The sequence below is a fragment of the Pseudochaenichthys georgianus genome, chromosome 20 (assembly GCF_902827115.2).
Source record: "Pseudochaenichthys georgianus chromosome 20, fPseGeo1.2, whole genome shotgun sequence".
Lineage (NCBI taxonomy): Eukaryota > Metazoa > Chordata > Actinopteri > Perciformes > Channichthyidae > Pseudochaenichthys > Pseudochaenichthys georgianus.
Window position 1 is genome coordinate 1,370,703 of NC_047522.1, and position 27,443 is coordinate 1,398,145.

Consider the following 27,443-nt stretch of genomic DNA (forward strand, 5'->3'; position numbering starts at 1 on the left):
TTACAATAACACATTTCTCCTGCTAAATTGCCTTAAAAGACAAACAGCTGGACTGCATCTCTTAAAAAGCTCAGAGACAGCTCCGCACGTCTCTCAGAGCTGGGAGAGGTTGTTTTTTTTTAAAGGTGACGCATGAAACACTTAAAGCAAGAAAGGAGATCTTGAACAAAAACATTCTCTGTCGGAACGAGTAGCCTTCCACTAAAACACACAATTCAGACACTAGAAAGAAAATCGAAAAAGCTGCTGCGCCTCACACATATGGACTAAACTAAAATGCCTGTGAGATGAGAGGTGTATGGATAAGGGTAATCGAGAGGCTGTTGTTAAGAGTCCTCTCCTGCTGATGCTCAGGTGTATATCAGTATGTAGTGTCTCTACTTTAAAGAGTCCTCTCCTGCTGATGCTCAGGTGTATATCAGTATGTAGTGTCTCTACTTTAAAGAGTCCTCTCCTGCTGATGTTCAGGTGTATATCAGTATGTAGTGTCTCTACTTTAAAGAGTCCTCTCCTGCTGATGTTCAGGTGTATATCAGTATGTAGTGTCTCTACTTTAAAGAGTCCTCTCCTGCTGATGTTCTGGTGTATATCAGTATGTAGTGTCTCTACTTTAAAGAGTCCTCTCCTGCTGATGTTCAGGTGCATATCAGTATGTAGTGTCTCTACTTTAAAGAGTCCTCTCCAGCTGATGCTCAGGTGCATATCAGTATGTAGTGTCTCTACTTTAAAGAGTCCTCTCCTGCTGATGTTCAGGTGTATATCAGTATGTAGTGTCTCTACTTTAAAGAGTCCTCTCCAGCTGATGCTCAGGTGCATATCAGTATGTAGTGTCTCTACTTTAAAGAGTCCTCTCCTGCTGATGTTCAGGTGTATATCAGTATGTAGTGTCTCTACTTTAAAGAGTCCTCTCCTGCTGATGTTCAGGTGTATATCAGTATGTAGTGTCTCTACTTTAAAGAGTCCTCTCCAGCTGATGTTCAGGTGTATATCAGTATGTAGTGTCTCTACTTTAAAGAGTCCTCTCCTGCTGATGCTCAGGTGCATATCAGTATGTAGTGTCTCTATTTTAAAGAGTCCTCTCCTGCTGATGTTCAGGTGTATATCAGTATGTAGTGTCTCTACTTTAAAGAGTCCTCTCCAGCTGATGCTCAGGTGCATATCAGTATGTAGTGTCTCTACTTTAAAGAGTCCTCTCCTGCTGATGTTCAGGTGTATATCAGTATGTAGTGTCTCTACTTTAAAGAGTCCTCTCCTGCTGATGTTCAGGTGTATATCAGTATGTAGTGTCTACTTTAAAGAGTCCTCTCCAGCTGATGTTCAGGTGTATATCAGTATGTAGTGTCTCTACTTTAAAGAGTCCTCTCCTGCTGATGCTCAGGTGCATATCAGTATGTAGTGTCTCTACTTTAAAGAGTCCTCTCCTGCTGATGTTCAGGTGTATATCAGTATGTAGTGTCTCTACTTTAAAGAGTCCTCTCCTGCTGATGCTCAGGTGCATATCAGTATGTAGTGTCTCTACTTTAAAGAGTCCTCTCCTGCTGATGCTCAGGTGTGTATCAGTATGTAGTGTCTCTACTTTAAAGAGTCCTCTCCTGCTGATGTTCAGGTGTATATCAGTATGTAGTGTCTCTACTTTAAAGAGTCCTCTCCTGCTGATGTTCAGGTGCATATCAGTATGTAGTGTCTCTACTTTAAAGAGTCCTCTCCTGCTGATGCTCAGGTGCATATCAGTATGTAGTGTCTCTACTTTAAAGAGTCCTCTCCTGCTGATGTTCAGGTGCATATCAGTATGTAGTGTCTCTACTTTAAAGAGTCCTCTCCTGCTGATGTTCAGGTGTATATCAGTATGTAGTGTCTCTACTTTAAAGAGTCCTCTCCTGCTGATGTTCAGGTGTATATCAGTATGTAGTGTCTCTACTTTAAAGAGTCCTCTCCTGCTGATGTTCAGGTGTATATCAGTATGTAGTGTCTCTACTTTAAAGAGTCCTCTCCTGCTGATGTTCAGGTGTATATCAGTATGTAGTGTCTCTACTGGGACATGTCTCCATGCTTTAATGTTTAAAGCTCTTTATTGGTCTCATACTGCCTGTGCTGCAGCACCTCTTTTCACCCAGAGCCCAGTCTGCTCTGATTGGTTAGCTGGACGGCTCTGTTGTGATTGGTCAACCATTTAGAGATGGTAAATTAAATTAAATTAAATTAAATTCATATAAGCTTATTCTACTACTTTGCAGACATGACATACTTATTTGTATATTAAGAGTTTGCTATATTTTATTTTGTGGCTCTACAAGTATGATTAAATGATACAGCATGAGTATGGCACAGAAATCATAATTTATCTAAATATAAAATGCCCTGGGAAGAAGGAAGAAGAAAAGCAGGTTTGTTTTAGATGTCATCTTAACTATAAGTCCTTTGTGCCTGTAGCCATCAGGAGCACAATAAGGGGTTAAATAGGAAAAATAAATTAAATTAAATCACTGGTCATAAATATACCGTACTTTTCGGACTATAAAGCGCACCTGCATATAAGCCGCAGCAGCTAAATTGTCCGTCTGTCTTGCTCTCGTTCTGTCTCTCGGTTCCACTTTTACTTTGGCGCCCTACCTGTCTCACTCTTTTCCGGCCTCCAGCTTTTCCTGCTGGAGCCTGCCGCTTAAAGGTGGCGGGCGCGGACCGGTCCTAGAGCCCATAGAGTTAAGGTGGTTAATTTCACCTGTGAAATCCATAGATGTAGGAGGTTCCCTAGTGGCCGTTAGCTGTACACAAAAAATGGGGGAAAAAGTCGCGGCTTATAGTTTGAAAAGTACGGTACACTGTTTCCACAACCCATGTTAACTTGTCACTTTAACTTATTCCGCACTTTATAACTTAGATGATGACCAAATATGTATATATACTGACAGTTATTTTACTCTTCTTTTTATTCATCTCCTATTTTCATAGTCTTTTATTATTATTATCATTATTTCCTTGATTTTATATTATTTATTTTAGATTTTATTGATCTGTGTGAATCTTTGCTGTACTGTTTTTTCCACGCTTACCCTGTTGCTGCTTTGTACAACTGAATTTCCCCTCGGGGATTAACAAAGCTTCATCTTATCTTATCTTATAAAGAAAAGTGCATAAACAAAACGGAATGTTTCTTGGTTTGAAAGTCTTTGTGTAAGAGTTTGAAGTATTTCACAAAAACATTGTGTTCAGAGGGGGGCTCTTATTCTGAAATATAAGAAACAATATTTAGATGTACTGAGGCGAGACCAGCTGGCCTTGCTTTGCTTGAATATGTTTGCACAATAGATGCAACTCGCAGTAATTATTTCAATAATGGAGGACTAAGCTGCAGCAGAGTGTGGATGAAAAAATACTTTCTCAAATAAAAAAAAAGTAGATCCCTGAAGGACGAAATGTGTTTGGACAAACCCTCTCATACAACACATGCAGATATCATTGCCTCCATGGAAACACACACCTCACGTACGTTAACACAATCCTCTGCGCGATGCCTTTCTATCACACAGTGACAGCACATGTCCGAAAGGGAGGACAGCCAATCCATCATCTCACATCCCCGTTATCATCCTGCTGCTGGATACAAAGGACATATCACTTTTAAAACCGCTGCTTTTCTATGTTGCAGCGAGCGGCTTAGGGGCACATCTCAGAAATATGTGTTTACAAAGAACAAGCTCTTCCAAAAAATACAGACCCAGGGTCCCCGCTATGTTTCAGAAATGATCATTTTCAGGGGTATCATCGATCATACTGCACAACAATATAATCTGTTCCATCTCAAAGTCTCTTGGCGCTGCAATTTGTATGCAGAAGTGCAGTTTTAGTGGAATTGAGATAGCAATGTAGTGGAACATAAAAGTTACACTTCATAAGATATATGGATAGTTTCTTTGGCTGCGGATGCAATTAGGTAAGTTGATAGCCTTAAAGCTTTAAGGAGAATCCTCACTGGGGAGACATTTTTCTTTTGTATAATAGCCCACAAATCTAATTTCTAACTTTCTTCTGAGGGAGGAATCTGCAAGATCATGGTTTCCCTAATCCATTTAGGCTTTCAGCTCCCCGTGGAAATGACCTAATGTGACACACGATGTGAAACAATGACGAGAAGCTGGTATCTTTCTCAATTTGTATCCAGCGTTTACTTTTACAAACCGCTCTTGGCTAAAGAAATGTGTGCTTCGATGCATCTTTCCTCATTAGTTATACTTAGTGTATAAACAGCATAAATCAGCCAACGCCGCCCCTCCGGTCGAGGTAATGAACCGAGAACGGTGCAACAATTGCAGCGCTGTGCTTCACGGGTGACGCAGAGTCAGAGGTGACCGATAATCGTCGACCCGAAGTGATACTGCGGGGTTTTGTTCTTGCAAAGCCCGGCGGTGGCTCACCAGTAAACTTCCCCCTGATCCTCCAATCGCAGCTGTTGCCCTGAAGGCTCTCCAGCAGCGCATTTTTCACGAGGGCACGCTCGTCACGAACCCCAATTTCTACATCAGGAAAAACCCAAGCTGCTGTGGCAAATAGGCCAAAAATAACCGACATTGGGGATGGCCAAGAGCGGTGACACAGCTGCTTTAGAGGACAACGCCTCTTGTAAAGCTGCAGCCAACTAATTTCACTGTCTGCTAAGTTTCAGTCAGAGCTTATTAGATCTTTACTCAATGACCAGCCAAATCACTAAGTGAGCTGAGAGAAGATGTTAGTTTTCAAACTGCTGAAATGCTTCAAAAAAATATCTGTTTTCTTAGCAGGGAGGAAAATATGAATGTAACTTGTCTTGCAGCTAAAATACTGTTATTATATTCATAGAAACGGTGACACGGATACTTATTAGAGCTACACGGACTTAAAATGAGACAAGGAAATGAGTGTTGATCCTCCGGGGAGCCCTGAGACGTTCACCATTCTGTATAATTAAATGCTTACACAAAATCAGTCTGCACCACGGATCATAAATCTAGCTTTTCTGAGGCTGCAGTGACCCCTGCTGGAGGGAATCACTCACACAGACCAACCTACACTATTAAAGGTGGGGTAGGTAAGTTTGAGAAATCGGGGCTGCAGTCGGATAGTTTAAAAATCAGCTCCTAAGTTCTAACCCTATCGTCTATTCCTTGACCTCTGAGTGAAAGGTCACGGGGTTAAGGGATAGTGGATAGGAGAATTCAAAAGGACTTAGGAGAAGAGACTGCGGTACTTTAGAGAATCCGACTGCACTTTCAATATCCGACGTGTTTATGATGCGCCAGCGGACGTCCTGAATGTGCGTCTGCTGCTGTGGGGAAACCATGGAAACCACAGTTTTCTATACAGCGGACTACAACATGGATGTTCAATAAGAACGAGGGACTGATGTAAACTCATCTAGAGACTCTGCTCCGTGCTCTGATGCTGCTGCTTTGCTTTATGAACGTGGACAACAGAGAAACATATTCTTCAGGACCAAAGCTGGAATTGAAATAAAAAAGGAAAGTGAAACTTATGCTTGTCACCCTCTCCCTCCGGTCCACATTAATACCAATGATCCCAATACGTATGATTGTATGAACTAAAGATCTTAAAATCAATACAGATGTATTTATTATAAACATTAGTCCTTACCATCTATCACTGTGTATATCACCATTCAAACATCTTTTAAAAGTTGAACAAACCCCACACAGCTCAGTAAAGACTGTGAAATGTTGACTTTATTTGATAATTTCAGTAAAAACTAACGTTCATATTTCTCTCTTTGATTATAATACTGATGAACGTTCAAAACAAAGCACTTTGGCAACTTACCACCTATGTTTTAAAATGCTTAATAAGCACCGTAACTTTCATGATATCATTTCTCGGTCATAATCGATTGTTTCCGTGAACGGCCGACTGTTGAGTGACGGCAAATGCTGCGGCCGCAAGGCATTGTGGGGCAGCATTTTCGCTTCTCCTGTCGGTTAGGGAGGTCCAGTGGTTCCTAAGCTAAAGGAGGTTATAAAGGAAGTTTGAAACCTCCTTTCCTATCATTCTCATCATTCTAGAGAATTCGAACGGCACTTATCATGGCTGCCACTGAGGGACTTCCGGGTCATTTCACTCCTTTAGGAAGGTTCCTAAGCTAAATGGACTATTCGACTTCAGCCCGGCTCGAGATCGCTAGAATTTGAAAATACACAACCGGAGAAAATCTGCCACTTCCTCACAGAGCCCCTCCTCCAACACACACGAACGCGCACATGACCAATGAGGGCACGAGATCAGTTTGTGCCCCGATGGAAGGCTGACAGGCAGGTAGGCCATCCAATCCGTTTAGGTTGTACTTTTTACAGTATCAAGGCTTCTCCAGATGAAATTTTTGTATGGATTTTTTGTCAAAGCACTTCAGATATTCATTGCTATCGGGATGTTAAGAGCATTCCATGGAATATAACAAAAAGTGTATCTCGAGCCGGTTTCTGAAACTTACCTACCCCACCTTTAAACATACTTAAATAAATACAGGAAGTACACCTGGTATAACCTGGGGTGTTTATAAGTGAAGTTAATCGTTCTTAATTTAATTGTACCTCTGAGATTGTGTGCTAAATCCCGATGGCATGTCAATCAACTTAATTCGCCTTTTGCTCCAGGCAACATTTATTTAAACATGCATCTATTATAATAATCATTTTGTAAATAAAAAAATATCTTAAACAATATGTTATCTCATTAGTCACATGAAAAATACCATGCATAAAATGTACCTAACTCTTGTGTAAGGCTGCATATATTGATTATTTCCATTATTGATTATTCTGCCAATCAGTTTCTTGATTGTTTGATTTATAAAATATCAGAAAATAGTCAAAAGTCCAAGGTGATGTATTTAAACATATTATTTCAGTCCAAAACCCAAAGATATTCACTTTAATACGATATAAAACGGAGGTAATATGGTTACACACTTGACTCAGTCTTCAACACGTGTGGCAGGGTTATCTTTGACAAACAGTTTCAATTGTAAAGCATTTTATGTAAAACTTTAATATTGTAAGAATGCGGATCGTTTTAGATTCTCTGCTGTTATCAAGCATTTAGAAATGATATCTATTCAGCCATGCTAGTTCCGTACATTAGGGTTAACAAGTCTTCATGTTTTCCAGGTGGGAAAGTAAGAAATTGCCATATTCGAAAGGCTGAACTGCTTTTTCTGCCGCGTTTGCATGAAAAATGACCCTAAATATTTATCAATAATTCAAAATAGCGGCAGCTTTTTTTCTGTCATTTAACTTATCAATGAATCTACCAATCACTGCAGCTTCATTGCTAAGTAACACGACGATTAAATCAAAATACATTGATAAATAAAGTGATGTCTGATGGGATGTTGTACTTCAGAGTGGTTCTTATATAATATTAATATAATTATTAAGATACATTTGAACTGATTAGAGAAAGACAGCAGGAGGTTTCTGATTTATATAAATTATCAAACTATTTTTTCTGTCAATCAACAGATCAATAAGTTGACTGTGGTGGTTCAGTCTGTAGGGGATTGGACTTTGGACCGAAGGGTCGCCGGTTCACGTCCCGATCGGACCAAGAATACAGAGTGTGGACTGGTACTGGAGAGGAGCCAGTTCACCCCCTGGGCCACTGCCGAAGTGCTCTTGAGCAAGGCACCTAACCCCCAACTGCTCACTGGTGCCGGCTAGACTGGCTGCCTCCGCTCTGACCTCTCAACTGCATATAACTGTGTGTGTATTTGTATGTGCATAATGTAAAGACTGTGTCCTCTCTCTCTCTCTCTCTCTCTCTCTCTGCTCTCTCTCTCTCTCTCTCTCTCTCTCTCTCTCTCTCTGTAGTTCTCTCTCTCTCTCTCTCTCTCTCGGCTGTAGTTCTCTCTCTATCTCCTCTGCTGTATGTCTCTCTCTCCTCCCTCTCTCTCTGCTGTTAGGTCTCTCTCTCTCTCTCTCTCTCTCTCTGCTGTAGTGTCGCTCTCTCTCTCTCTCTCTCTCTCTCTTCTGTGTAGTTGCTCTCTCTCTCTCTGCTGTAGATGTCCTCTCTCTCTCTCTCTACTCTTCTCTCTCTCTCTCTGCTGTAGTGTGGTCTCTCTCTCTCTCATGCTGTAATTGTCTCTCTCTCTCTCTCTCTCTCTTCTGCTGTAGTAGTCTCTCTCTCTCTCTCTGCTGTAGTGTCTCTCTCTCTCTCTCTGCTGTAGTCTCTCTCTCTCTCTCTCTGCTGTAGTGTCTCTCTCTCTCTCTCTCTGCTGTAGTCTCTCTCTCTCTCTCTCTCTCTCTCTCTGGTGAGCCTCTTTACTTTTGTATTAATTAAAACCTCACTTGTGGCTTCAGTACAGTTTCCTCTCCTTTTTCTCTCGCAGGTGTGTGTACGACAGAAAATCCATAATGTAATAAATCCATCTTCTTCTTTGTGACATGAAGATGAAATCAAAATAAATGAATTTGATCAAATGTAGTACTTCAGTGTTACCCGTGTTATTCATGTTTTATTATCTTTGCTTTTCTAATGTGTTTTATGCTCTTAATGTCTTTCGGGTTTTTTTTGTGAAGCACTTTGAATTGCCTTGTGTTGAAAAGTGCTGTATAAATAAACTTGCCTTGCCTTCAGAGTGGTTCTTATATCATATAATGCCCTGTAATGTAGCCCTTATCTTATATGCACTATGCACTGATTAGAGTTAGATAACAGGAGTTTCTGACCTATGAGGAGGCTGAGAGGAGGCGAGCAGGAGGGGAAGGCAGAGAGGAGCTCCATCAGGCAGAGGCTCTGGTCCCTCACATGCAGGTTGTAGTCGGCGCTGCCCTGTTTACTGCACAGCTCCTGCAGTCTCCTCCTCTGCACACCGCCCTCCGTATGCTCCACCAGCGCCCGCACGAACGCCTGAGAAAGACACGGAAAATATAACGTCACCTGAAGGGGCTCTGAACCTCCGTCAGCGTCACATAAAGACGAGGCATTTCATACAAATTATAACAGGAGAGAATCTCATTGTAAGTATTCCAGGAAAGATCTTTAGTTTAAGGTAAGGTAAATTAAAAGAGGCAGACCTTGACAGCAGCCCACCTTCAGAAGGAAAGACATTTCATTATTCACTTAGCACTTACTTCTACCAATGTAATAGTTTATATAGTGCAGACGGTGCATCTTAATATGCTGCTTGATCAATTTAAAAGTACCTTTTGCACCTTTTCTATAGAAGTCAAATGCGAGAAGGGCAAAATGTCTCACAGAGGATAAAACATATGTGTCAAAACCAGTGGCGAACCGTGTCTATCACAACTGGACCTTCTGTAGACACACACCCCCCCGCCGCGGCATTATAATGTCCGTCTTTTCACTGAATTGTCGTCTTGAAAACGGTACTCACAACAATTCCGCAGCAACTTCATCTTCACCTGTTGCACTTGTCAACGTTAAAAACAATAAAACGGCATGAATTGCTTTGTCGCATTCATCTAGATCCTCTGTCTCGAGCCAGTGAACTAGCGGGCCTTCTAGAACACCCTGGAACCGAGGGGAACTCTGGAAGAACACGCCCATTGGCTACAAATCAATATCTGATTGGTTGATCAAACTGTCAGTCTAAATGTACGCTCTCACTCAGTGCAACGGCCAGGGCATTCGATCAAGGATGTAGAATACCTGGTTGAAGGAGATTCTACCCAGAGACCCAGAACGAGATCTGATTGGTTGCTTTCTTTTCTAACACAAACCCACTGAAATGCGTAGTGCATGGTCCGAGAAGGACAAACAAATCAACGAAACACTGATATTACAGATCAACAACACAGATACCATTCTCATTTATTCATTTTATTACATTTTATTTATATAATTAAATCGATTTTGTGTTCGTTTTATCCGAGTGTTCCAGTGTATTCTCTGAATACCTTGAAGGCCCTGACGGTTCGCCACTGGTCAAAACACAATTTCACTTCTTCATAAAATAAATTAACTTTCTCCAAGCAACAAAAAGAAGTGTGCTATAGCCTGAGAAAACATGACAAAGGTCGTCCCTCTTATTATGCTGATATTCTTTCTGTTGTTTCAGTGTGTCACCTCACAAAGTGGCTATGCACGTTACAAAGTAAGGAGTTGTACCTTCTTAGGAACGCTCCTGATCTCCAGACACCATGTGAGCAGGTACAGCAGAGACATGTCGGGGGCAACGTGGGCTGGCACCTGGGCTCCTGTTACAAGAGAGGAAAGAACATATGGGAATGATTATAGCTATGAATGTCAAAGAAATAAGAACCGTTTGTACACTTTGCATGTGGTCGCGTTCACACCAGCCTTGTATAGTCCGGTTGAATCGAACCCTGGTGCGTTTACCGGCTTGGTGCGGTTCGTTGGGTCGGTGTGAACGCAGTCCGAGACCTCTGAAGTGAACTAAACGACCGGACTCTGGTCCACCTAAAGGAGGTGGTCTCGGAGCGCTTGCTAGTGAACTCTGGAGCGGTTCATCGCTGGTTTGAACGCAGTCCGCACCAAAACATAGGAAGTGTAGTATTTACGCGTCACAAGAACGCGGATGTCTTCAATTGATTTTGAAGACGTCTGCGGTTGTTTAGTTAAAGAGTGAAGCCGAATGAAGTGTTGAACAGTGTCGTAACAGTAAAAATGCTCCGTCAACTATACATAAAAGTCAGAGCCACCTGTCGTCTGTGAAACCTCCTCCTGACTGCAGAACGTCTCTCATTATGTGTTATAATGTTTTTTAATGGACGTTGTCTGATTATATAATCATATGCGCGGCCCGCTAGTGTCTGTTGATCTCCAGATTAGCAGCAGCATGAGAATAACCTGCCGAAAGTGCCGGTGCTCCATGGCCGAGGCTCAGGTAGAAATTGTCGGGATTTGCGTTTTTACCCCCTTAATATCTGACCAATGGTTGAACAGCATTTCCGTGCACATGACTTGTCTTTATTAGGATCCCCATTAGCACTAGCATGAGCATTGGCTATTCTTCCTGGGGTCCTCACACACACAAAACATACATAAACATACAACAACATTAAAACAAAACAGCTCATAATTTCATGCAATTTACAGTGAAATGAAGTGAAAACTAAAATGGTCATCCAATTATCGCCATCCTAAGGCCAAACAAAAGTAAATACAAATAAGTGTACATAATAATAAATGCATACATAGCCACAGGCACAGTTCAAATGTACTTTATAATACTTAAATATTTTTTAGCAACCTTTTGAAATGTACTTGAGAATGTTCCTGAATGATGTGGACCGGTAAAGAGTTCCAGCCGACCATGGCTCTGTACATGACTGTTTTCTGTCCCATTGTGTTTAAAGTTTATAGTCCGTTTGAGTTTTGCCCGTGTGAACGCAAACCGAAGCTTCTGAAAAACAAACTGTCGCCTGGTGCGCAGCTGAGGAGAGGACTATTAGGTGAATGCGACCTTAAACTGATTTGACAGGCGCTGCTTACCTTTCTTCTTAGTGTCTTTACGTAGAGAGATGTGAACACTGTGGTTCCTCTGCTCATAAAGGCCTACTCTGTGCAGCATTTCCTCCACCTCAGAGTCTTTGTTTGGGCAGAACATATCGAAGGAATCCCCTGGCTGATATATCAGATTCGGGTGAGCCTTAGAGTAAAAAAAGGTGCATTTTTTTTAAATCAAAACATCTCAATTTAATAGAAAACTGCAGGTTTAGAATAGTTTTATCTGAAAAGTGTTGCTTACAGAGAGGTCCAGCTCCAAGAGAAGAGACGTCTTGACTGAATCTCCTCTGGTCAGCTGAAGCGCTCTGGATATGGGAACCTCATGCAGAGTCTCCTTGTTTGACGGTCCAACAATCTGCAAAAGCAAATATGATATAAAAGGAGAAATATGGCTTAAAATCCTGGTTTTATCCGCAGCAGTTTTCCTCACCTGTTGCACAGTGTCTGCCTCCTTAAGGGTGACATCGAGGTAGGGGGGAGGCAGTGCAGGAACATTAAGAGAGGACTCAGACAGCGGCGGCAGGGAGTGAGTCAGGGAAGCTGTCAATGTAACATGAGGAACTGCTGCAGAAACACTGGCAGTACCAAGAGGCTGGGATGGAGACACAGCTGGCCTGAGATCAGACACAGCAGACGCCGAAGCTGCGGTTGCACATTTGGATACAGATGCTCCAGTCGACCCACAGTCCTTCTGGTCAGTTATACTCAAGAGGTTAAGTTGGACATCTGGTATGGATGAATCAGGAGTTTCTGCATTCGAGTAGTCAGTCCTATCAGAAGCCATTTTTGATACGGCTCCGTTGATTGCTTTCCACAGTCCTTCAATCCAGGGGTCCAGGACCACCTCAAGTCTGGAGTGAACAAAGTCAACAGTATCATACACAGCGATGTAATAGAAAACAAAGAGGGTCTGAATATATTTCCTGCAGAACGTACCCTACACCATCATCTGCATATCCTGTCGCATAGAATTGTTTGGCTCCGAGTTCCTGGAGACTACGTTCAATCGTCTTCCCGCAGTTGCAGAAATTTGCATAATTTGTGTCTCCTAAAGCTGGAGCAGAGAGAGGGAACCGGATGAAATATTTCTCAAGTCACTGCCTGCTGAGAAGGTAAACACTGCAGAGTAAGGATATACACAGACAGAGTTTGGAAATCAGTATCCCGCATGTTGAAAAATGGATTCAAGAAGAGCTACTTCATCGTAGAATTTACCTAAAAGTGCATAGCAAAGGTGTTTATAGTGGTCAGGGGTCTTCTTCTTGATGGTCTTTACAAATTGGAGGGCATTGTCTGGCGGTTCCCCATCTCCAGTGGTAGACACAATAAAGACCACGGGGGCCTTCTCCTTCTCCAGATTGTACTGGAACCAGTTATATGATTATTCAGTGAGTGATGTTTCCTCTACCGGATGTGATATCTCATTATATCTATATATCACAAGGCAATATCACATTTAGTTAGAGACTAGGTATTTGTTTTAGTGAGTCAACAGCATGGTCTTAAACAGGTCTTATAATGTGCAAATGCTTACCTTTTCATTCTGGTTTCAAGCAGCTGAGCTCAGCCAGCAGTCCATGCTCCTCTGCCTCATCGGCTATTCCCTCTGCTATGGACTCAGCTTGGCCCTTCTGAGACCCGTAGAGAACCACAAACCGAGGCTTCGCTTCACAGGGCATGCTGGAGAGTTAAAAATAATGTTTTGTAGATGTACACATTTCTTTAATAGACCCATTTTATAAGATGTTCACAGTTTTGACTTGTTGGAAAAGCACAGGGGATACTCATAATAACATTAAAGATGGCTTAGTTAGTTCTGTTCAAGGGTCCTAGTAAGTTTTATATTCCCTCTTGGTACGTTGAGTGTATTTTGATGCTGACATTTTTTTATTTAAGTAAGATTTTGAATGCAGGGTATTACCACTTTTAAGAGCAAATGTCTGAATATTTTACCATTGAATTCTGGGCTATATAACTAATTAATAATATCAATATTTTTTTGTTCAATGTTACCAAAACATGTTGCAATAAAGGGGGATATATCCTGCCCTCTTCTCACTGTATAGCCAAGGCATTCAGGTATTCAGTCAAAAACATCATTATGAAACATTGTCATAGAGGCACAGAAAGAAACATAACAACACAAGGCTGGACAAAAACAACACCACAACTACAAAGGAGTCAAAAATCAAGTATTCAGCTGTCCAGTTGTGTTTAATGGATCTCTTCTTACCTAGATAATGCAGATTTTAACAGGTTACAAACAGGCTGCCTCAGAAAAGCCTGAACAACAGCTCTGAACACTACCATAAAGAACTGGTCCCGGATATTGCATCCGTTGTTAACATTACGATACCCGAGTACACGTGGTTTTGAGTATTTTGTCTGTCGTTCTCTTATCTAATGCTAAATCAATAACAACACTTGCAGCTAAATGTTAGCATATATAGCAAACTGACAAGTAATAACTGACAGCTCTGACACAATGAAGACAAGCCCCGTTGGATGTTGTCTTTTAGAACTAAACGTATCCCTTTTAAAACAAAACAAAATCCCAAAGATGTCTTTAGAGGTGGATGCAAAGAAAGTTAAAAATGTTTTCTACCTTTTTTAATCCACTCACTTCACTCGTTCCCATGCATCTCCAGGAGGAACTAACGCGAGATCATGACACACACGTGATCGGAAGAAACCACATTACAGAAAAAAACAAATGTGTACTTCTAACATTAAACTATAATCTATAAAACGATTGTATCGTTTGCAGAACAATTTCAATACAGTTCAATGTACAGTGTTTATTGATTCTTGGGGGGAAAGGGTGTTTTAATGTGTACAAATAAGACCTAAAACGCACTAAGGCTACTTAGCAGTCTTTCCCATGCAGCTTCTCCGGAACTAACGCGAGATCATGATGGGGCAAACGGGATCGGGAGAAACCACCCTACTATATATATTTGTTTTACTTCTAACCTTAGTTATTCTTTATGTAAAATATTTAAATAGTTTTCATAACAGTCTCAAAACAGTTCAGTGTCATGTGTGTGTTGATTCCTGGCAAAAAAGGGTGTTTTAATGTTTAATAATAAAACGTACTTAAGGCTACTTGGTTCCTCCCTCCCCGTCTCACGATCCTTCCAGAAGCAGCCGGCAGACTCGTGCTGCTCGCAGTTCAGCCTCGGTCCACATTTCCTTCTCAGAAACTGATTATTTTACATCTGAACACTTTTAAAGTGTTCCAACCGCCAAGTCAAGATGTCCTCTTTGGGCACATTGGCTTTTGATGAGTATGGAAGGCCTTTCATCATCATCAAAGACCAGGACAGGAAGACTCGGCTGTCGGGCATTGACGCACTTAAGGTACAATGGGCTAACTAATGGTGCAAGCTAGCAACATGCTAACTTGCTAGTAGTTGTATGGGGTGGGGCATCATCATACACAGTGAGCCAACAATATGCATGTTGTATACCATCGTGTGTTTAAATAACGAAGGTTTTTGGTGAAAAAGCAACAGACTAGCATTTTACAAAGGATTAGCCAGTCATGCTAGCATCGACGCCCATGTGCTTTCTGTGACGCGGTGGCTGTTGCTACGCCCAAAAATGTCATTAGTGATGCACATCATCTCAAATCCTTTTATTGGTTTGCATATGGCAACTTAAGTCTGTATACGTTTTTTAAATTTAGAGACCAAGAATAAGATGTTTTTCTGAAATGTGATTTTGAAATGTTTTGCAGTCTCACATTATGGCAGCTAAGGCAGTCGCGTCAACGCTGAAGACTTCTCTGGGACCAAATGGTGAGTAAAACCAATGCACACACAAAAGACTTCCTTAAAAAATTATAATCATTGGAGAGGCCTTCAATACTGCACCGTCACATCTTAGCATTTTTATATATATTTATCAGCCATTTGTAATAATGCATTGCAATCATTGCACTGTATTTACTATGTCCTTGACATGGCATCACGTCATTGCACTGGATTGCGTACAAGTTATTTTATGTCTTGTCATTTACTTAATGCCTGAATTTCCAGGGGATCAAACGATCTATCTAATAATCTATTAGATAAGATTCAATGATTTATTAACTTTAAAATTAATTAATCATTTTGGATTTTGTCTAGGTGGATGCTCGTGGCTCACAAAATAAAATAATACACAAATTAACAGCATAAATATCAAGAACAATCTAGCAAGATAAATTAAACATTAGCTTAAGCCATATAAAAAGCTCTAACAATGTGAGTTAACATACATATTGCACCACTACTTCCCCACAATACTATTTTTACATTTATTTAATAAGTAATTCAAGATCTAGCATTCTCTAAACAATTTTCTTTCTTTCCAGGTCTTGATAAGATGATGGTGGACAGGGATGGAGAGGTGACTGTCACCAATGACGGAGCCACCATCCTCAGCATGATGGATGTGGATCACCAGATTGCTAAACTCATGGTGGAGCTCTCCAAGTCCCAGGATGATGAGATTGGGGATGGAACCACTGGAGTTGTCGGTACGGGAAAGGGAACGATTCCCAAACTAATTTAAAGCTTTCCTCCAGATCACCTGACATTGTTGAAGCATATTTAAGCGACTGTTGGTGTCATTGGTCCGGCAGTGGCTCAGTCAGTAGGGGCTTGGACTGGGAGCTGTAGGGTTGCTGGTTCAAGTCCCCGACCAGACTTAAAATATGGAGTGTGGACTGGTACTTGGAGAATTCCCAGTTCACCTCCTGCCCTGCCGTGGTGCCCTTGAGCAAGGCACCAGACACCCCTCGCTCCCGCTGTACAATAGCTGCCCACTTCTCTTAGTACTAGACTCCTGGTACTAGGATGGGTTAAAAGCAGGGAACACATTTCACTGTGTGCCCTGCATGTGTGACTATTCTGTTGTCTCACCGTGTTCTCCTCTTCCTCCTCAGTGCTGGCCGGAGCTCTCCTGGAGCAGGCTGAGCAGCTGCTGGACCGAGGAATCCACCCCATCAGGATCTCCGACGGTTACGACCAGGCAGCAAAGGTTGCTATTGCGCAGCTCGACAAAATCGCTGAAACCCTACTCTGCGATCCCAACAACACAGAGCCTCTGATCGAGACCGCCATGACCACACTGGGATCCAAAATGTGAGTCCTGTTTCCATTGGGCTGTACCGAATTGTGCGAACTCGGCAAAGATATTAAAGTTCTGCCGTTTTTTTCTTTCTTTCAGTATCAACCGGTGTCACAGGCAGATGGCAGAGATCGCCGTGAACGCCATCCTGACCGTGGCCGACATGGACAGGAAGGACGTAGACTTTGAGCTGATCAAGATGGAGGGCAAAGTGGGAGGCAAGCTGGAAGACACACAGCTCATCAAGGGAGTGATCGTGGACAAAGAGTTCAGCCACCCTCAGATGCCCAAGGTACAAACCAGGGGGATGTCACTCTGTGCAGAGATGAGGGAAACTGTTTTTTTTTTTTTTACTTATTTGTGTCCGCTCTAAGATGATGATGCTGACAAAAAAATGTTCTTTTTCCTTCCTCAGGAACTGAAAAATGTAAAAATGGCCATCCTCACCTGCCCGTTTGAGCCCCCAAAGCCGAAGACCAAGCATAAGTTGGATGTCACCTGCGTTGCGGACTACAAAGCACTCCAGAAATATGAGAAGGAGAAGTTCCTGGAGATGATCCACCAGGTGAGTGCTGCAGCCTCTGAAGTGCTGAAACATCCATACAGGTACATGTGGACTCGGAGTCTAAACACGTCTCTTTTGAAGGTCAAAAGCAATGGTGCTAACTTGGCCATTTGCCAGTGGGGCTTTGATGATGAAGCCAACCACCTCCTGCTGCAGAACGACCTGCCCGCCATTCGCTGGGTCGGAGGGCCTGAGATCGAGGTGAGATATTTTTCATAAGATGGTACCTTGATGTAGAGTTACTTTTTTTTAACAAAATATTCCATGGCTTCCTAAATTCTGTCCATACACGGTCTTGCAATTAAACGGCACAAGACGGAGACATTTGTTGGCCATCAATATTCCCTGATATTTTATATATGCACCCATTTCTGTAGAGATGAGTACTGAAACTTGGGCAGGTCTTATTTATTATTAAAGACTGTATTATTGATGAGCTTAACTCCATTTACCGTAAGTACAATAAAAACACATTTGCAACTGTTTAAAAAAGATATACATGTCGTGGTGTTGAGCAAAAAGTATGAAGTCCTTTGAGCCGAAGTTCAAGGCTTTTATTGTCATGTGTGCATAGCTACGGTGTAGTTATGGCAACGAACATCTTAGGTCACAGGCTCCTCCAACAGTGCAACACAATAAAACGGATCAAATAGTACAAGTATATTAAAAGTAAAGAAACCCTGGAATAATACGGGGGGGGGAAAGGCAGCGTTGGGGAGGAGCCAAAGACACCGCAGCCATCTTCACGACACAGGTCTCATGAAGTATCCATTGTCGTGTTTCCGCCTCAGTTGATCGCCATCGCCACAGGGGGCCGCATCGTGCCGAGGTTCTCCGAGCTGACCCCAGAGAAGCTGGGCACCGCTGGGCTGGTGAAGGAGATCTCCTTCGGCACCACCAAGGACCGCATGTTGGTTATCCAGGAGTGCAAAAACACCAGGGCCGTAACCATCTTCATCCGTGGAGGCAACAAAATGGTACGTGGGCGTCACGTCTTCACCTGTCCATTCGTGATAGTCTTGGCATTCGTGGATCTCATTGGTTGTTATTTCATCGTCTCATTAGATCATTGAAGAGGCCAAGCGCGCTCTCCATGACGCTCTGTGTGTGATCCGTAATCTGGTCAGAGACAACCGTATTGTGTATGGAGGCGGAGCTTCAGACATTTCGTGCGCTCTGGCTGTCAACCTGGCTGCAGATAAGGTAAGGCGAACCACAGCCTGCAGATGCTTTTAGTATTGAGCTAAATGAAACGCAGGGTTTCTTTTGGTACTGAAAATCCTTCAACAAGTTCTGTAGACTGACTGGAAACATTACGTTTGGCTGTTTATAATGAAATACCCTTCCAACAATCTTTTTCAGTTTCCTTAATGCTGTCTCTTTTTCCTCTGTAGTGTCCTTCTTTGGAGCAGTATGCCATGAGGGCGTTTGCTGATGCCATGGAGGTGATCCCCATGGCGCTGGCAGAGAACAGCGGGTACAACCCCATCCAGACCATGACGGAGGTCCGCGCCCGACAGGTCAAAGAGAACAACCCCTTCCTCGGCATCGACTGTCTGCGCAAAAACACCAATGGTGAGGAAGCAGGACTTGTAGTGATCCCACACTTAGGGGTCACCTATTGTGCAAAATCCAAGTGTCTTTTATACATCAACAATCTAAAGTAACAGACAGAGAAGCAGCACTTTGGAAACAGGGCTGAAACAGAGGGGATTATGGGTAATGCTGCAATGATCTGTCTGGTGTTTCAGCCAATCAGAGACAGGCTCTGGATATATCTGAGACCTGTGATATATTGATGAAGAACAGGATAATGGGGGACCTTTAAATGAGAAAGCAAGAGGATCTGATATGAATGTTCGTTTTCCTCCGCTCAGACATGAAGCAGCAGCATGTGGTGGAGACTCTGATCGGTAAGAAGCAGCAGATCTCTCTGGCCACGCAGGTCGTGAAGATGATCCTGAAGATCGACGACATCCGCGCCCCCGGAGAGATCGAGGACTGAAGGCTTCCTGGAACTCTTTCCACTAGGCACTTCCCCGAGCTCCATGTCCAAACCGCACTGCGTCTTGCTATTTATCATTTGATACAAAATGTTCAAGCTGTTGTCGTATCAGTCACCATTAAAATGTTAGTCCGTTGAAACATTTCCAGACTCTCCGGTATCTGATTTCAAGCCCACAATATGAACCTGGTAATAAAAGCTGTATTCCATGATAGGTGTGCATTACATGTCTTTATTTGTACACAGAAGGTTGGCAAACTGACAGATAAACCACATTTCATTCTTAAACTGATGGAAAATACTGCATGCATACCATTTGGGACAAGTCGAAAGTGCTTTCCATCAGTAATGTCAGGGCCATTGGTAATTAATGAAAAATACAAAGGCACAAAATGGGAGACGATTACTTTGAAGAGAATAACTTTGTGTTGAACCTACAGGCTTTAGGAGAAATAGGTTTAGGGCACTTGTGAAGCATAACCATACCCATATTTTGATGTAATTACTAATGCATAAAGCTATAACCTGATCCAAATCACTGCCTCAGCTTTCACAGTTCCATACATCAACATTCAGACCTAGTCAGCAAAGAAACTAAATGTGAGTAACATCACTCCTCTCTGCTCGCTGTACAAGATATCTACATTTTAACATTTGGTGTATTTTTACTTTGTTACAATATGAAAGCAGACCGGTCATCCTGGGTAAAAATAAATGCTTATTTCGTAGAAAATATTATACATAACGTACTTGCACACACATCTATACACATTTATCTCAGACCAGGGGTGTCAAACTCAATTTCATCGTGGGCCACATTCGCATAAAGGTTGCACTCAAAGGGCCGGTTGTAACTATATAAATATAAAATGTATTATAAAATTGCCTCAATTGGATTATTATCGGATAGGATAATAACTTGGTAATTAACGTCTGAAAGCAGAAGTCCAGGGCAATTAATTGCAAGTCTCTTCAGTGCCATGTCTCAAAACGAGATGCATTGTGGGAGATGTCGTTTATGGGCAACCTGCTTTTGTAAAGTTGCATGTAACCGTATAATAACCGTATTATATTCTTTGCAAGCTCTTGCGGGGCCACGTCAAATGAAGTCGCGGACCGGATTTGCCCCTGGGCCTTGAGTTTGAGACCCCTGCCTTAGATGCTCCAACAGTGTATACATATTTAGCGTGTAGGGCTAACGGGCAGGGCTACATCACACTATCAGGGTCTTTGGGCCACTGTGTCCATGATTGACCTTTTTAAATCCTCTGTCCTGGGTTATGATTCTTCCATTTACAGATGACGTTCGGTTTACTTGGTCTTAGTACAGGGTTAAGTAAAGCACATTTTCAAAACAGTATTTTTAGTTTTTTATTCTACTTGTAAGAAGATTCTTTGGCACATGTAGTAATGGATGAAGTAGTTTCTGGGTGACGGCTGCTCCTTTGGTCCTGGCTTTGTTCACATGTACTTGTTGAGCCAGTCGAGCATGTCGCCTCTGGCCTCCAGGATTTGGGCTTTGTCCTCAGGGTTGATGTCTTCTCTCTTTCTGTGGACGAAGCCGTGCGTCTGACCCGGGAAGATCTTCACCTGGTGATCCACGGTGCACTTCTCCTTCAGCTTCGCTTCAAGCACACTCACCTGAGGAGAGAAGGGATCAAGCACAGGTTCTAAATGTGAGTATGCAGCAGAGATTCTTGCTTTATAAAGTAAAGATATCTACCGTACTTTATGTTGAATTTGCCTCTATGATTTGATGCTACGTAGGGTAGGGTTGCAAAGGGGCGGAACATTTCCGGAAAGTTTCCATGGGAAGTTAAGCTGGGGAATTTTGGAAATATTCGATATTTGTAAGTAGAATAGAAAAAGTTTTAATTATTTTATTGAACAATTATTTGTTTCATTGAAGAACGAAAACAGGAATGGTGAGTTAAATATTACTCACCCCCCCCAACCCCACTCATTAAAAAATGAACAAAAATGCACCCCCATCCAAAAATCCCCACAAAGTCCCATGTCAAATGAAAACAGCCCCTCTCCCTCCAACAAGTCCCATTAAACATGCTAATCTTCCTTCCGGCAACCCTCTGCATTTTGGCTAAACCCTTTCAGCCAACGGGCTCTTCCTGGGCCTCATCAACATCACACTCTTCCTCTTCCTCTGCAGTGTCACTGTCCAGCCTGGTTGAGCATGGCTCTGTGTCCGGCTCAGAGAGCTTTAGGTTTGCCCGAATGCCAACCAGTGTTTCCACTCTCACATTTGAACCTGTTGCCAACCTTTGTGTGGTCTCAATAGCCATGCAGTAAGCCGTGTGCTATGGCATGGATATTCAAGTGTACTTGAATGGCATCTGTTTGTTTTAGTCAAGATTATGCTAAAATATACTTTCCCCAACTATATTTAAGTTCCCTTCGAAGAGCCAACCTTCCATTTAGAAAATTCCCAGTTTATTCCCGTGGAAAGTTTCCATCTTTGAAAATTCCCGGAATTTTGCAACCCTACTGCTACAGTCCCAGAATGAATAACCAGCAGAGGTGGCAAAAGTACACACATACTTCAAGTAGAAGTACAGATACTTGTGTTTAAAAATACTCTGGTGAAAGTAGAAGTACTGACTAAACTTCTTTACTCAAGTAAAAAGTACCCATAACGTTGTGTCCTTGGGCAAGATACTTCACCCTAATTTGCTGTATTCACTGTTCCATGTCTGATATGTGTATGTCATGTAAGCGCTTTGAGCATTTGGAAAAGTTCTGTAATGAATCTAATGAAACACAGATTAAAACTAAAGTAAAGGTACAGGTATTTGTGTTCAAAATGTAAGAAATAAAAGTAAAAAGTATTTGTACTCCACTACTCCCCACCTCTGATAACCAGAATACCATCAGTATTGTCCTAAAACAAGACTAACATTATTATATTTTACACGTTACAAAGTATATTCATAAAGTTCCTAACCTGGTCCAGTGGGATAACGTGATCGTTCTCTGCGAAGATGAAGAGCGTGGGAAACTTCAGATCGTACCGGTCCTCTCTTTCCCGGACGATCCCTGCCGTGTCACACGATCCATTAAAACAGATTATTATCACACAATATTTCAAAAATCACATCGTGTGAAATGTAGAGATTTGATGGACTTTAAAACCACACAATTATTGCAAATGATTGAGTGCACAATAGGATGCAACAAAGATGTGTACATGTAAAAGTGAGGTATGAACAGAATTGTGGATATACATTTTGTTTGGGACTTTTAGGAATATATAATACAAACATTTTCTCATGTTCAGTGTGTGAATCTAAAAGGAATTGTAAAAAATAATTAATGTCAAAATGGTAGGATCAACAGGCAGTCACCTTTATCAGTCAAAAGTAAAAATAATCTTTCATGTTTATTTGAGTTATATAAAATTGCAATCTAAACTAATGCAATCTTTAAACAGCAATCAAACTGTAATGTGTTTTATGAACAAGGGCTGTTTAATGGTAATTAGGAGGAGCAGATGTTTCCACATACATTGATTTAAATGAATAGAACACTAATAATATATCAATTTGATATAGCGCTTTTCTGAACCCAAAGACGCTTTACATTTGGGAGGGAGGGTAGACTAACAAAACAAAGACAGAACCAAAAAGAAACAAAACACAACAGAAAAGCAGTCAGGAGGAAGTTGATTGAGAGGGGGCGGGGCTTATGGATAGAGAGTTGAAGAGGTGGGTTTTGAGGCGGGACTGGAACAGGGTGAGGGACTCAGACTCACGGAGGTCTTGGGGGAGGGACTACCTAGCGTTGACTTACCGTAGACCGACACTCCAGCTTTGAGCTCGGGGTACTTTAGTGCGAGGTGATGAGTGGAGGAGCCCCCCCAGCAGAAGCCCACCGCTCCGATGTGTTTGGCCCCACACTTCTCCTTCAGGAACCGCAGCACTGCATCCACCTCTCTGAGAAGGAACCATGAGGACCAAGATGTAATAAAACAATTACATACAAGAAAAAAAAGCATTGAATGCACTCGACGAAACACATAGGAATAACTGGCACAGTTTAGCGTCTTGGTTTCCATGTCATGTCTCCTCCATAGTGAGTGCAAATGTTATAAAACCATGTGGAATAAAAGTAGACAAGGTGATAATAAGCTTTGAGTTTACTTGTTAATGTTGGTTGGATTTTTTTCTTCAAACCACTCCTGAAATTTGGACCAGTCATTGGAAGGACTCCACGGCTCCTTCCCAACGAAAAGGTCTGGACACACAGCGCTGCAGGAAAAGACAGAAGTGTGAGAACATGTTTAACTGTCCTGTACTTTTACTCATTGTACATTATATTGATTATACTCACATGTAGAGCTGGCAAAAGTACACACATCCTTTACTCAAGTAGAAGTATACTCGTGTTTAAAAATACTCTGGTGAAAGTAGAAGTGCTGACTAAACTTCTTTACTCAAGTAAAAGTAAAGAGGCTTTGAAGTGTACTTCAGTAAAAAGTCCCCATAGCTAGCAGCTGCTTTAAAGAGTACCTGACCTCCCTTTATATTAATAGAACAATAATGTCATTGTTAGCTAATGAATGTTTCCATGCTGAACAACGGCAACATGACAACGTTTCCATTGGTCCCTCTTCTTTAGAGAAGACCAGGAAGTGATGGATACACGGATCGTGTTCCAACCAATAGGCACGCAGTGACTCTAAAGAATAATGACCACGCACCAACACACATTCAGACTAAAGGAACCAGCTGTTTGGAGAATGAGAGAAGTAGAAAGTACAGGTATTTGAGTTCAACATGTAAGAAGTAGAAAGTACAGGTATTTGAGTTCAACATGAGAGAAGTAGAAAGTACAGGTATTTGAGTTCAACATGAGAGAAGTAGAAAGTACAGGTATTTGAGTTCAACATGTGAGAAGTAGAAAGTACAGGTATTTGAGTTCAACATGTAAGAAGTAGAAAGTACAGGTATTTGAGTTCAACATGTAAGAAGTAGAAAGTACAGGTATTTGAGTTCAACATGTGAGAAGTAGAAAGTACAGGTATTTGAAGAAGTAGAAAGTACAGGTATTTGTGTTCAACATGAGAGAAGTAGAAAGTACAGGTATTTGAGTTCAACATGTAAGAAATAGAAAGTACAGGTATTTGAGTTCAACATGTAAGAAGTAGAAAGTACAGGTATTTGTGTTCAACATGTAAGAAGTAGAAAGTACAGGTATTTGAGTTCAACATGTAAGAAGTAGAAAGTACAGGTATTTGAGTTCAACATGTGAGAAGTAGAAAGTACAGGTATTTGAGTTCAACATGTAAGAAGTAGAAAGTACAGGTATTTGAGTTCAACATGTGAGAAGTAGAAAGTACAGGTATTTGAGTTCAACATGTGAGAAGTAGAAAGTACAGGTATTTGAGTTCAACATGTAAGAAGTTGAAAGTACAGGTATTTGTGTTCAACATGTAAGAAGTAGAAAGTACAGGTATTTGAGTTCAACATGTAAGAAGTAGAAAGTACAGGTATTTGAGTTCAACATGTGAGAAGTAGAAAGTACAGGTATTTGAGTTCAACATGTAAGAAGTAGAAAGTACAGGTATTTGAGTTCAACATGTGAGAAGTAGAAAGTACAGGTATTTGAGTTCAACATGTGAGAAGTAGAAAGTACAGGTATTTGAGTTCAACATGTAAGAAGTAGAAAGTACAGGTATTTGGGTTCAACATGTAAGAAGTAGAAAGTACAGGTATTTGAGTTCAACATGTAAGAAGTAGAAAGTACAGGTATTTGAGTTCAACATGTAAGAAGTAGAAAGTACAGGTATTTGGGTTCAACATGTAAGAAGTAGAAAGTATAGGTATTTGAGTTCAACATGTGAGAAGTAGAAAGTACAGGTATTTGAGTTCAACATGTGAGAAGTAGAAAGTACAGGTATTTGAGTTCAACATGTAAGAAGTAGAAAGTACAGGTATTTGAGTTCAACATGTAAGAAGTAGAAAGTACAGGTATTTGAGTTCAACATGTAAGAAGTAGAAAGTACAGGTATTTGAGTTCAACATGTAAGAAGTAGAAAGTACAGGTATTTGAGTTCAACATGTAAGAAGTAGAAAGTACAGGTATTTGGGTTCAACATGTAAGAAGTAGAAAGTATAGGTATTTGAGTTCAACATGTAAGAAGTAGAAAGTACAGGTATTGAGTTCAACATGTAAGAAGTAGAAAGTACAGGTATTTGGGTTCAACATGTAAGAAGTAGAAAGTACAGGTATTTGAGTTCAACATGTAAGAAGTAGAAAGTATAGGTATTTGAGTTCAACATGTAAGAAGTAGAAAGTACAGGTATTTGGGTTCAACATGCAAGAAGTAGAAAGTACAGGTATTTGTGTTCAACATGTAAGAAGTAGAAAGTACAGGTATTTGTGTTCAACATGTAAGAAGTAGAAAGTACAGGTATTTGGGTTCAACATGTAAGAAGTAGAAAGTACAGGTATTTGAGTTCAACATGTAAGAAGTAGAAAGTACAGGTATTTGAGTTCAACATGTAAGAAGTAGAAAGTACAGGTATTTGGGTTCAACATGTAAGAAGTAGAAAGTATAGGTATTTGAGTTCAACATGTAAGAAGTAGAAAGTACAGGTATTTGAGTTCAACATGTAAGAAGTAGAAAGTACAGGTATTTGAGTTCAACGTGTAAGAAGTAGAAAGTACAGGTATTTGGGTTCAACATGTAAGAAGTAGAAAGTATAGGTATTTGAGTTCAACATGTAAGAAGTAGAAAGTACAGGTATTTGGGTTCAACATGCAAGAAGTAGAAAGTACAGGTATTTGTGTTCAACATGTAAGAAGTAGAAAGTACAGGTATTTCTGTTCAAAATGTAAGAAGTCAAAGTAAAAAGTTGTGGAATAAAGTACTGATACCAGAAGAATGTACTTGAGTACAGTAACAAAGTATTTTTACTCCACTACTTCCCACCTCTGCTCACATGTATCCGTTGTCAGCCAGCAGGTCAGCCATGTATCTGGTGTTTGGAAGCTGCCACCCAAAGATGTCCTGAATGACGATGATGGCTTTGTCAGATGGAGCGGATGGTTTCACTAAATAAGCTCCGATGTGCTCGATCTGGACCTCCAGCCCGAGACCCCCGTACTCCATCCGGTCCCCGAGGTCACAGGGGCAAGGCCGCGCTTCATTCGCCATCTGCTGACAGAAAGGTCTCTATTTTGGTGCATAATCTCCTAAATTAAGCTGATATGAGCTGTGCTTAATGTGACTAAACTGTGGTAAGATACTTATAGATTCAAGGCTTGTATTGTCATTCTAAGCTACAGTGTAGAAATGGCAATGAAATTCCTCTGACCTGAGCTTCTCCAACAATGCAATACAAAAATACAAAATACAAAGTAGTGCAAAAAAAAAGTCTATATATATAGTCGTATAGATGTTCGATAATATCAATCATTTTGAAGACAAAATGTAGAAAAAGGGTTGTTTTTCCAAACAAAACATTATGAAAAATAGTATTTTTTTGTCAATCTCATTAATTTTGTGTTTTATTTCATTGTTTTATTTCATTGTATCCTGTTTTTTCTCCCAGCATATTGATATTTGCCTATGTATTGTTTATTTAAATGCAAGTACTTAATTGTTCAATTTAATTAACTTTTGATTAGATTAAGTAAACAATCAGCTGACAGGCAGGAGCAGAAACACAGACAGAAAGTCAGCTGGACAGGGAGAAGTACATTCGGGTCACTTTTAGTAAAACTGTCATAGTGCTCGACCTAAGGTTCACTTCAACATGAATATAACATTTCGTAACACAGTGACTCAGCATTTTTGCACAAATATCCCCTCCGCTCAAACATCAGAGTTTCAAAATGTAATGTTCATGCGTAAATCAGGGTGCATATGTCAGACACTTACCGTATTGTTTTCCTGATGTTTCGGTAAAAGAGGAAACAATCTGAAGGACTTTTCTTTGCGGCGAGAGTCCGAGTATGATCCAAGTCAAGTCCATCGAGATGGGTCTGTCTGCAGACCGCAGCAAGGAGGCGTTTCCTATAGGGGCGTTTCCTAACTTTTTTTTATCCAGCTGCTTTTATAAATCCTCGCAGAAGAAGTCACTAGGCTTGTTTGAGACAAGCAAGACCTGCGCAGACCTGCGCTGTTGCGATCAACGTCTTGCTAGTGCGTTGCATGATGGTTAGTCATTTTGTCCGACTTGCTCTGGAGGCTCGCCCACATGAGACTTTGAAATCTCGCGGGACAAAGACGCCCGCAGCCTTGAGAGCGAGGCGAGGCGAGTTGGC

The 27,443-nt window shown here is 41.3% G+C and overlaps 3 protein-coding genes across 3 annotated transcripts in view; 1 reads left to right on the forward strand and 2 right to left on the reverse strand.

Moving 5' to 3' along the window:
- Positions 1–14,140, reverse strand: part of mtrr (5-methyltetrahydrofolate-homocysteine methyltransferase reductase) — a 16,957-nt gene extending 2,817 nt beyond the window's left edge. Inside the window, 10 exon segments of the mRNA XM_071206903.1 lie at positions 8,709–8,889; positions 10,111–10,199; positions 11,458–11,614; positions 11,714–11,827; positions 11,903–12,323; positions 12,409–12,526; positions 12,688–12,835; positions 13,007–13,021; positions 13,023–13,152; positions 14,078–14,140. Of these exon segments, the coding sequence (XP_071063004.1) occupies positions 8,709–8,889; positions 10,111–10,199; positions 11,458–11,614; positions 11,714–11,827; positions 11,903–12,323; positions 12,409–12,526; positions 12,688–12,835; positions 13,007–13,021; positions 13,023–13,151 (1,372 nt within the window). The 5' untranslated portion in view covers position 13,152; positions 14,078–14,140.
- A 451-nt stretch (positions 14,141–14,591) lies between these two features.
- Positions 14,592–19,301, forward strand: cct5 (chaperonin containing TCP1, subunit 5 (epsilon)). The gene is made up of 11 exons (XM_034108737.2): positions 14,592–14,832; positions 15,212–15,272; positions 15,830–15,994; positions 16,403–16,601; positions 16,687–16,879; positions 17,003–17,152; positions 17,234–17,353; positions 17,944–18,129; positions 18,218–18,355; positions 18,547–18,727; positions 19,030–19,301. The coding sequence occupies exons 1-11, from the start codon at positions 14,728–14,730 to the stop codon at positions 19,155–19,157; spliced, it is 1,626 nt and encodes a 541-aa protein (XP_033964628.1). The 5' UTR covers positions 14,592–14,727; the 3' UTR covers positions 19,158–19,301.
- Positions 19,302–20,514: 1,213 nt separating this feature from the next.
- cmbl (carboxymethylenebutenolidase homolog (Pseudomonas)) lies at positions 20,515–27,336 on the reverse strand. The gene is made up of 6 exons (XM_034109106.2): positions 27,058–27,336; positions 26,117–26,331; positions 23,312–23,419; positions 22,962–23,104; positions 22,117–22,208; positions 20,515–20,798 (listed from the first exon to the last, which is right to left on the reverse strand). Exons 2-6 carry the CDS (start codon positions 26,329–26,331, stop codon positions 20,619–20,621), a joined length of 738 nt encoding a protein of 245 aa, XP_033964997.1. The 5' UTR covers positions 27,058–27,336; the 3' UTR covers positions 20,515–20,618.
- Positions 27,337–27,443: the final 107 nt, after the last annotated feature.